General features: G+C 51.2%; 1 protein-coding gene across 1 annotated transcript; it reads right to left on the reverse strand.

Annotated features, from left to right (window-relative positions):
* On the reverse strand, window positions 1-8685 carry HSH2D (hematopoietic SH2 domain containing). Its single transcript, XM_065916433.1, has 7 exons — window positions 8464-8685; window positions 6144-6291; window positions 3971-4060; window positions 2184-2349; window positions 1453-1587; window positions 1022-1038; window positions 1-720 (listed from the first exon to the last, which is right to left on the reverse strand). Exons 1-7 carry the CDS (start codon window positions 8540-8542, stop codon window positions 114-116), a joined length of 1242 nt encoding a protein of 413 aa, XP_065772505.1. The 5' UTR covers window positions 8543-8685; the 3' UTR covers window positions 1-113.
* Between the last annotated feature and the right edge of the window lie 2879 nt (window positions 8686-11564).

Here is an 11564-nt window from a genome sequence, read left to right on the forward strand (position 1 = left end):
CAATGTTTTTATTACATTCTTCAGGTCCCTGAGGGCTAGTGGGTTGCGGCAGAAAGCAAGACGCCCGGGCATGAATAGCCCCCAGCAGTGAGGGTCCCAGAACCAGGGCAAACCTAGCAGTACCCAGGGGCGAAGGGTGGCGGGGGGCGGTACTCCTCGGGGAGAGAGTCCTGTGGCTCTCTCAAGTCCACTGGGTCTGGCTTGGACGCCTGTAAGGACAGGACCCTTACTACTGTCTGGTGCCAGTCCCTGACCTTCGAGGTTGCCTCGCTCCAGCTGATGGACCTTGAGGTTTTCCTGGAGGGGCCCCGTCTGTCTCTGGGAGCTCCGGGCTGTGGGGGGCTCGCGGGGGACGTGGCCACAACGCGGTCCTTGTCGACGTGATTTTCCCAGGCTGTGTCACCTGTCCCGGTTTCCGAGCCGTTGGTCGCTGACAATGAGCTCAAAGCCACCAGGTGGGATTTCAGCTGCTGCTGGACCTTCTTGCCTGTCTTGGGGAGCATCTTGAGGTTCCTCCAGAGTTTCTGACGCACCTCCCCAAGAGAACCCTCCATGGATGCACCTACCAGCCTTGCTGACAGCTTCCTTTCCTTTGACTGATGGAGCAGGCCTGGCTTTGCAGAGGCCTGAAACGGAGAACAGGTGAGACCTGGGGCCACCCCACCCACCAGAGTGCTGAATCTCCCCCAGAAACGGGGACCCGGGTCCCACCCACACACCCTGGCATGGAGAAAGATCCCAAGAGAACCTCCCAAACCTGATTCCCATGCCCCATCCTCCCTGTCTCAGTAAAGGGCTTCACTCTCTCCCTCAGCGTGCAGCAGACTTTTTCCATAGCGGTTCAGAGAGCCAGTGTGTTCAGTTTTGCGAGTCCAATAGTCTGTGCTTCATTACTCAGCTCTGCTGTTGTTGTGTAAGCAGCCAGGGATTATGGTCAGTGAGCTAGCATGTCCGTGTTCCCATAATACTTTATGGACACAGAAATGTGGGTTTCACCTGATTTTCACAGGTCATGAAATACTGCTTGTCTTTTGATTTCTTTCAAACATTCAAAAACACAAAAGCTGTGCTTAGCTCATGGGCCATGCAGAAGGCGGAGAAGGAAATGACTACCCACTCCAGTGTTCTTGCCTGGAGAATCCCATGGACTGAGGAACCTGGAGGGCTATAGTCCATAAGGTCACAAAGAGTCAGACATGACTGAAGTGACTGAGCATGCACGCAGACATGGGGATTCAAACCATGACAATGACCTTCTTCCCCACTTACCCTCCGCCTCCAAGTCATTGGCAAGCTCCACCCTCAGACACAACTTAGGGACTTGAACAACAACAGGATCTAATCTTCATTCTAGAGACTGTCCTCTGGCAACTGTGGGTCACCTCTGCCCCTGCATCCTGCCACCCCACCTCCCACTTTCCAGATTGGAGATGCCACCTTTCTGTCACATACCTCCGTGAGCGGGGCCATGGGATAAGAGGAGGGACTCTGATGTTCGCTGAAGCCAAGGGCAGAGTTGGTGGCTTCTTCAACCAATGTGTTGGAGTAAAGGAAGAGATCTTCATAATCCACATTTTCTGGATCCTTCTGCAGGGCAGAGGGGACCTCCAGCTCAGTCCCAAGGAAGGAGACAAGGATGGGGCTGGGGTCCTGCCCCACCCACAAAACTTCCCACAGCAACTACTGAGGGCTAGGCTCTGCCCTCTGGGCCTTAAAAGGCCTATGCCAAACTCATAGCCAGTTTCTGAGGGCCTAGGCCACACTTATCAATCCTTATAAGGAATTATGTCCCTCCCAGAGCAGTTTCTGAGGGCCTAGGCCACGCCCATCAGCCCTTATAAGGAGACACACCCCCTCCCACAACAGGTTCTGGGGGCCTAGGCCACGCCCATCAATCCTTATAAGGAGATATGTCCCTCCCACAGCAGCTTCTCAGGGCTAGGCCCCACCCACTGAGGCTTATAAGGAAATATGCTATTCTGGTAGGTCAGCCAAGGTTATACCTGGTACATGAACCCCTGTAAAAAAAAAAACCAGCCTGGGGACTCAGGGAACAAGGACCAGGAGGGGCGGGGCCCCAGGGGAACAGAGACTGCAAGAATGATGGGATCTCCAGAGGCAGAAGGGGCATGTGGGAGCAAAAGGGTTTGGAGGGCTTGGCCCTTGGGCATCCCAATCCTCACCTGTCGGCAGGATTGCATCAGCAGGTCCCCATGTGGCCGCAGTGGCTGCTGCTGATAGAAGGTGACCAAAGCATCTAGAGAGTCATGGGCCCTCTCTTCCCCAGGGATCATGAAGCTCCCATCATCCAACAGTTTTACCATGAAGTGGTGGCAGCAGTTCTGAGCTCTGTGGAGACACGGTTGGGGCTAGGCTATCCCATTCTCCATCATACGGTTCCCAACCCAACCCCTCCTCCCCACTCCACCCCCAGCTCTTGAGCTGGCAGCATCATGGCTACAGCCTGCTGCCTAGATTCCCTTGTAAGCTCCTCAACTCATTAGCCATGTGACACCTGGCAGGTGACTGTACTGTGCCTCAGTTTCCCCCTTTATAACAGGAGGTTACTCAGGCCTTCTTGTGAAGATGGAAAAATCCACTGCAGGTAAAAGCTTAGCTCCATGCCTGGCAAGGGTAATTGATCATCAGAAATGACAATGAAAATTGGTACAGGTACTCAATAAATGTTTCATTATTAATGAATGAATGCATTTATTGATTGGCCACTGTGTGCTTACTGGGCTTCCCAGGTGGTGCTAGTGGTAAATAACCTGCCTGCCAATGCAGGAGGCATAAGAGACGTGGGTTCAATCCCTGGGTCAGGAAGAGCTCCTAGAGGAGGGCATGGAAACCCACTCCAGTTTTCTTGTCTGAAAAATTCCATGGACAGAGGAGCCTGGCAGGCTACGGTCCATAGGGTTGCAAAGAGTCAGACACAATTAAAGTGACTTGACATGAATGCAAGCATGTGCTTGTTATGTCTCGTTTAGTCCTCACAGCAAGACTCTGAATTAACTTTAGCATTTTTATGTTAGAGATGAAGACTTTGAAGGAGGCACAGAAGGAGTGAGTGACTTGTCCAAAATCATACAACATGTTAAGTGGCAGCCTTGGGCTGCCTAAGTAACTGAAGGTGTAAGCTTTTCCCTCTGTGGGTAACTCTGTAATAGGACCATTTAAAAAATTCCTTTGGGAAAAAAATTCCTTTGGCCTGGAATCCTTTTGAAAAGTAGTTTGTGCTACTAACTCCTCTAACTGAGATGCTGGATCAGGCGTTGAAACTTAGGGAGCTGAGCTGCCCTGGTTTTCCGTAACATGACCCCAAGGAAGTCAAGGAGTTGCCATTTATTTATTTTTAAGTTACCTTATTTAATTATTTTGTTTTTGGCTGTGCTGGGTCTTCTATACTGTGCAGGCACTTATCTAGTTTTGATGAGTGGGGGCTACTCTCTACTTTTGGTTCCCGGGCTTCTCATTGCAGTGACTTCTCTCATTGCACAGCACAGGCTCTAGAGCTTGGGCTTCAGTAGTTACGGTGCTCAGGAGTTGCGGCTCCTGGGCTCCAGAGCATAGCTGTGGGGCATGGGCTTAGCTGCTCCATGGCATGTGGGATCTTCCCGGACCAGGGATCGAACGTGTGTCTCTTGCATCTCTTGCATTGGCAGGCGGGTTCTTTACCACTGAGCCACCAGGGAAGTCCAGGTAGTTGTCATTTAAATGGTTGGGAGAGGGAGTCAGAGGAAAGGCAATAGCTACTCTTGGGTCACATGCAATCTCTGTTATCACAGTCTCAGTTACCATCAAGCCCAAGTCTGCTGGTTACAGCCATAACTGCAGCCGCCCACTCTTCATTTAGATTCTACCAGACCCTCACAATGGTTGCTCGCTGAGAAGCTGTGGTATGAAGCCCCCATGCCCCTCCAAGTAGGCCCCAGAGTCCCCCTGCCCCTGCCCCTAACCCAGGCCTTACTTGTAAGACAGTGTGTAGCCCACGTGACTGTGACTGACCCTGATGAGGAAGGATCCCAGGGGCTGTGACTCCAGCAAGTTCTCAGCATCCCTGGAGGGCAAACGCAGGAAAAAGATGGATAAACATACTGGCCAGACATCTGGTACACTAGTCGTCCAGTAGTGGCACCCCCTGAGCCACAGTGGTCTGTGCTTTTCTTTTCTTTTTTTAAATTTTATTTATTTATTTTAACTGGAGGATAACTGTGGTGGTTTAGTTGCTCATTTGTATCCGACTCTTTGCGACCCCATGACTGTAGCCCACCAGGCTTGTCTGTCCATTGGATTCTCTGTCCACTGGAGTATAATTACTTCATAATATCGTGATGTTTTTGCCATACATCAACATGAATTGGCCATAGATATACATGTGTCCCCCCATCCTGAATACTGCTCCTACCTCCCTCCCCACCCTATCCCTCTAGGTTGTCACAGAGCACCGGCTTTGGGTGCCCTGCTTCATGCATCAAACTTGCAGTCGTCATCTATTTTACATATGGTTTGCCATTTTCTAAGTGAACAAACAGCTTAAAATCACTTCTTTCCTTGGTTGTTTCAGACCTTGTGATATTCAGAGACAAGGATGTTATCCCAGAGGTGCTAGCAAGTCTCTGATGACCTTGACCATCTCTCACAGCCCATGCTTGCCTTCCCAACAACTGGAAGGCAAATCAAAGACAGCTTTGGGTAGATCAAGGTGTCATAGGTAATAAAGCAGGAGCTATTCTCAAATGCTTTTGATTAAAATTTTTAAAAAAATATTTTTATTTATTTATTTGGCTGTGTTGGTCTCAGTTGAGGCACGTGGGATCTTCCATCTTTGTTGTGACCTGTGAACCCTTTAGTTGAGGCTTGTGGAATCTAGTTCCCTGACCAGAGATTGAACCTGGGCCTCCTGCATTGGGAATGCAGAGTCTTAGCCGTGGGACCACCAGGGAAGTCCCCAGATGCATTTGATTTTAAATCCAGCTTTGTTTTTCATTAGCTGTGTGACCCCTGGGGAGGGTCAGTCCCTTTCTGACCTTCAGCTTCCTTAAGGGGAAAGTAAAACCTAACTCCCAGGGCCCGTGGGAGGACAGATGAAAAGCACATGGTGTGAGTATGGGAACTGCCAGCTGGTAGGAACACACAAGATGCTCACTATTATTATTACTATTATCCTGGGTTCACACCTAGTGAGGGGTAGCCTTCTAGGAGACAAAAGGGGGATTTTGGAGCTGAGCTATCTAATACAGTGGAGAAGGAAATGGAAACCCACTCTAGTATTCTTGCCTGGAGAATTCCACAGACATAAGAGCCTGGTGGGCTATAGTCTATGGGGTCACAAAGCAACTAACATCTACTACAGAGGCCACTGGCCACGTGTGGCCGCTGAGCAGTTGAAATATGGCTGGTAGGAATTGAGATATACTAAAAGCATATAATACATGCCAGGTTTTAAGGACTTAGGGCTAATTACATGTTGAATATACTGGTTTAAATAAAAAATATGATTAAAGTTAATTCCACCTCTTTCTTTTCACCTCTTTTAATAAAGCTACTAAAATGACATAACATTACAGCGTATGGCTTACATTATACTTCTGCTGTGCACTCTAGAACTTAGAAACCATGCCCAATTCCTCCTTTCTGTGGCTTTCATAAGGTTTCCTCAACTTCCTGCATTTAGAATGCGGCAATAAATGTTCTTTGTGCTGTTTATTTAGAGCTAGCCCCTGGGGGTGACTAGGTGGATTTGTTCGTGTCTAGGAGCTTAGTCGAATGTAGAAAGTGCATTCTGGTTAAACCCTGATGGACCGAGAGCAGCTGTTTGGGGGGCACTGTGTTAAGAAAGATTCTGAAGCTGCATTTCACCTTCACTGACTCAGTGAGGTTGCATCCACCTGAGCAAGGTGAGGGGAAGGGGCCTGTCAGGTTCTGGCGGGACTGCTCTGGTGGCCACGTGTATAGAGAGAGCTGAGGCCCAGTAAATTGCCCAACGTCGCATAGTGAGTCCATGGAGGAGGCAGAATTTAACCCTCTTAACTCACTTAGTGCAGCTGAGCCCAGGATCCTAAAGTAAAAACCTGCCTAGGGTGGAGGTAGGCCAGGAAAGAGGGTGAAGGGCAGGGTGGAAGGTGTGGCTGTGTCCTTACTCTCTCGAGATGGCACCATGGAACCACTCAGGGACCCCTTCACAGGTCAGCTGGTCCACCTGCGTCTGCACGAACCAGTCCAGTCGTGGAGGCAGTGGTGGAGGCAGCCTTCTGGCCTCAGTCATGGCTTCCAGGGGTGAGGGGGGACCTGGCGATGGGAAGGAGGAAAGAGAGTCAAGCATGGTCCACTTCCCACCTCCGCTTCATTCATGAGGTTCATGGTGCCTCCTCCTTTGATAAGTCCTCCAGGTTGGACAGAGCAACAGGATTGAAATCGACTTGTGTTTCTTGAGCATCTACTATGTGTTGGCACTTAAAGCACATTCATTCACTGACTCATCCCCCAAAACCCCCTCCCAAGGGTTTTTCCTTTTCCTTTTGTTCTTATTATGTGTACCATTACTACAAGGATTAGAAAGCCCCTTTTATCCATATATGTATTTAAGTTTAGAGCTTCCCTGGTGGCTCAGTTGGTAAAGAGTCCACCTGCAATGCAGGAGACCTGGGTTCAATCCCTGGATAGGGAAGATCGCCTGGAGAAGGAAATGGCAACCCACTCCAGCATTCTTGCCTGGAAAAATCTCATGGACAGAGGAGCCTGGTGGGCTACAGTCCACGGGGTTGCAAAGAGTTGGACATGACTGAGCGACTAAACAACCACCATTTAAGTTTAAGAACTGAGCTTGTGTCACTCAGTTGTGCTTGTGTCACTCAGTCGTGTCTGACTCGTTGTGACTCCATGGACGGTAGCTCCTCTGTCTATGGAATTGAATGGAATTGGATGGAATTCAGCAGTTGGATGGAATTCAGTATTCCAGGCAAGGATACTGCAGCAAGTAGCCCAACCGTTCTCCAGGGGATCTTCCTGACCCAGGAATCGAAGCCAGGTCTCCTGCATTGCAGGCATATTCTTTACCATCCGAGCCACCAGAGGAGTCCGAAATTAAGTAGAGGTTAAATTAAGTAACTATCACTTTCCCAGGAGGGATGTGGAGATGGCAAAATCATAAATTAATGAATGAAATAGCAGGTACACAGTGGGTGTCATAAAATGTTGCCATGGTTTCATTAAACACTACAGAGATGTGGCCCCAAACAGCTGCTTCTGCCACTGTTGTCACCAAGGGTGGTGGCTGGAGATGGCACATCTATCACTTGACAAGTGCATGATTAATTCACACACATTCTCAACAGTTTTAAGCTCAGGTACCAGTGGACTTCATGAGCCAGTGACCCAGAGCTGGTAAACAGAGAAAGAAAACAGCAGCAATTCGCAAAATGGTATTAAGTCAGTGAAAAACCAGCCAAAGGATTGTCCACACGTGACCCTTCACTCTTACCCTTAATTCTGTGCCCACGCTGGAGCTCAACCCTCCCCCCTCCCCCACTGGTCTGATTTTTCAATCTCAGAAGGTCTTTGTTACCAAGCTGTTTCTACAGGGAGGGTGTGTTTATCAACCCAGTTAATATTGACTTTCTCTTGCCAGAAGACAGATGCCAAGCACACCCTCTGGGGAAGAACCCAAAGAAACTCTGTAGTGAGTGAAAGTAAAGAAATCTATTAAGAAATGTTTAATAAAGCAGGGTGATAAACGAACTGAGTCCAATCAGAGCCAGACAACCTGGGTTCAGCCCGCAGTTCTCTCACTTGGCTGCTGGGTGATCCTGAGCATGCCACTTAACCCCTCTGTGCCTGAATTGTCACCTGTCATTTGGGGCTAATGATGGTAATTGCCTGAAAAGGTACAGTTAGCACAGAGGTCAGCACTGTATGCATATAATGAATATTCATGAACCCAGTAGTGACCTAGAATGAGGAAATATTTACAGGCTTGTTCTTTTTGCTACCTGGGAGAACTCTTGCTTATCCTTCAAGACCCAGCAAGAATATTCCTCCTCCAGGCAGCTTTCTTGCCTCTTCTCCAGGACAAAGCCCTGGCATACATCTGTCTTCCATCTGTCTTCCATCTTTCCCACCATTCCCACCTCTGGCTTAGCCTTGCCTCCTGGAACATGTGTCTGGTTCTGTCTCTCCCATATTAGGGGTTCTTGGGGATTTTGGATTTTTCTGGGTCCCCAGCATCACCTGGCACTGATGGAGTGGCAGAGGGGAGGGTGCAGGGTGATGAACGAAGTCATACTAAGTTTGAAGCTCCTGACCACGGCCTTGGAGCCTCCCCCACCTTCTCATCGCCCACATCCTTGCTCTGCTCCACAATGACCAAGCTCTCTCTCTCCTCTCCATGTCTCTGCCCCGGCTGTGCTCCTGTCAGGGATGCTCTTTTCCAAATTCCAGCTCTATTTTCCAATAGTCACCTACCAGTGCCCCCGGAAGGTTCTTCCTGCTTTTCTGGACCCCGCCAGCCCTGGCTCTCCTCCTGGTCCAGCCTGGTTCCCATGTGCTATCTCCTCAAGGGTGGAGATGAGGCTGAGGCTCTTGGGGCCCCAGTCTCACCCAGCATGGGGTGGGCACAGAAATAGGCATGTACCTGGGAGACCCCGGCGGGGCCCGAGGCCCTCACTCTGGCTGTGCCTCGGCAACCACAGGAGCCTTGGGTTTCGCTTTAGGGTCTGCACGTCAGCAGGGCGGGGCACTCTGCCCCAAGTAGTTCCTGTTTCCTCAAGTAGGTGAGCCCTGGGCGGGGACTAGGACACCAACTGGCCCCCACCCCCACCCTCAGCCCCAGTCTGCTTTTTATGTATTGTTTTGGTTCGGTCTTCGTTGCTGCACGTGGATTTTCTCTAATTGTGGTGAGCTGGGGCTGCTGTTCATTTTGGCTTCTTGTTGCAGAGCATGGGCTCCAGGGCGCGCCGGCTACCATAGGTCGGAGGTTGTAGCTCTCGGGCCTGGCGGGTCCTCAGCATGTGGGATCTTCCCAGATCAGGGATCGAACTCGAATCCCCTGCACTGGCAGGCAGATTCCTATCCACTGTGCCACCAGGGAAGCCCAGACCTTGACAGGTCTTTACTGAACACCTACTGTGTGCTGGGCGCCAAAGAATTGATGCTTTTGAACTGTGGTGTTGGAGAAGACTCTTGAGAGTCCCTTGGACTGCAAGGAGATCCAACCAGTCCATCCTAAAGGAGATCGGTCCTGGGTGTTCATTGGAAGGACTGATGTTGAAGCTGCAACTCCAATACTTTGGCCACCTCATGCGAAGAGTTGACTCATTGGAAAAGATCCTGATGCTGGGAGGGATTGGGGGTAGGAGGAGAAGGGGACGACAGAAGATGAGATGGCTGGATGGCATCACCGACTCAATGGGCATGAGTTTGTGTACACTCCAGGAGCAGGTGATGGACAGGGAGGCCTGGTGTGCTGTGATTCACGGGGTCGCAAAGAGTCGGACATGACTGAGTAACTGAACTGAACTGATTGTGTGCTAGATCCTCAGGGGACACAGAGGTGACCCCAAGACAGGCATAGGTCCTGTCCTCCCAGCATTGATAACCTGGCAAGCAACGAAGAGGAGTGAGAAATGATTCATGTTGTCGTTTTAAAGTGGACAGCCTATTAGGAAGTGGGAACTGGTGTTGCAAGAACCCCCAGAGGAGGCCAAACTGATCTGCAGGAAGGGCTGGGGAGGGGCAGGTTGGAGTCAACTTGACTGGGGGGTTGTTGTGTGGAAAGAATGCTCTGGGCCGGGGCGGGGATGAGAACAGCACAAGCAAAGGGCTTGAGGCAGCAGGACTGAGCTTGAACTGGCTAAGGCCTCACTGTGTAAGCAGGGCTACCTTACGACTTCCTCTGGAAGCAAACAAGCAAACAAAGCACCCACTTAACATTCTACTTTATAACTGCATTGGCACCAAGACCAATGCAGCCCAGGCCGGACTCATTTTATATATTCATTATTATTGTACCCATTTTTTCCTTCTGATTAAAAAAAAAACTAAGACATTTTGAGGGGCATCCTACATACACTGTGGGCCCTGAGGGTGGGGACCCGGCCTAACGGATCAGCTAGCCCCACATGTGTGCTGGCTACCTCACCCCTCCCCGGCAAAACCACTTCCTCTGAGCTTCTCAGACAGAAACGGCCCAGATCCCTGCGGCTGAGCTGGGGCCTCCCTACGGACCTATCGCCCTGGGACAGCTGGTCGAGGTAGCTGCCCCCCCGACCCCCCTCCCCAGTTGAAGGCTCATGTTGGGTTGCCCCAGCCCCCCGCTGGCCCCTCGCACCAGGGGTTGTGACGGGGGGTTGGGGCGCTGGTCCTGGAGTCAGTCATGCTCAAACAGGAGACGCATGGAGCTGGGTTTCTCACTCGCTCACTCACGGTGTGGCTTTGCGCGAGTCACTCAGGCTCCCCCCCCCCCACCCCCAGTTCCTTCATCTGTGAAGTGGGCAGCCTCCTGAGCCACATGATGATTAAGGTGAGACAACCCTGCAGCATGCAGCATGACGTTCAATTAAGAGAAACACGGGGACTCTTCACTGCGATTTAAGCAGATGCCTTTGCTCCTGGCTGAGGGAGAGGCGAGCTTGGCCTCCAGACCTCAGAAACTGGGCTGCCTTGGGCAACTCACTTCACCTCTCTGATCCTCTGTGCCTTCCCCGGCCCGATGGATGGGCTCCCAACCTTGAAGAGAGGAGCAATGCTGTTGTGGAGGGGATCAGAATCGACCAACAGGCCTTTATCACAGAAAGTCTGACCATCGGGGACCTCATTTACATGGAGTTCAGTCTCTAGAAACATGAGGTTTTTCAGTCCGTCTCCAGGCCACATCCCTGAGGCCCCACCACAAAGGGCTCCGCCCTGGTGACTCTGACTGCGTGCTGGACGTGTTCTTTCATAGACCAAGTCCTCCCCTGAGGCTGTCACAACAGAATCACCCCCACCTCTTGGTGACCAGTCTTTGAACCTGTGAATAGACACATGGCCCTCAGAGGAACTTTCCAGAATGGGACCAGCAGGGAGACAGTAGGGCTGGGGGGCTCCAAGACTCCTGTCCACCCCCTTACGTCAGCCCCTTACTCTAGGGTCTGGGATCCTCGCTGGAGGCCTCAGCTGGTGTGACATTCAGTGGACCCCGTGTGGGGTGGCTCTCGAGTCGTTGTGGCCACAAGGGAGTCTCAGCCCTGGGACACACTGGGCTGCAGACATCAGGGCTGGGGAAGCCCTGTCAACCCTGGGCTTCCTGGGCCCTCATGGTCCTTACGTTCATGCCCCAATGCCTCCATTCTATCAATTCATTCATTTGCTCATTCCACAGACACCAGTGAGCCCCACCTGTGGGCACCACGCTAGATGCTGGTGAAGAAGACAAAAGAGATTCTGTTCTTGTCCTGCTGGAGCTCATCACGGTCCGTGAGGAGACTGATGCCACGCAAGTCCACATGCAGGAGAGGCTGGCGGAGGAGAAGTCAGCAGGGGAAGTGTGCTGGGAGAGGAACAAACTTGGCAGGCTTGCAAAGCAG

The sequence above is a fragment of the Muntiacus reevesi genome, chromosome 1 (assembly GCF_963930625.1).
Source record: "Muntiacus reevesi chromosome 1, mMunRee1.1, whole genome shotgun sequence".
NCBI classification, from domain to species: Eukaryota; Metazoa; Chordata; class Mammalia; order Artiodactyla; family Cervidae; genus Muntiacus; species Muntiacus reevesi.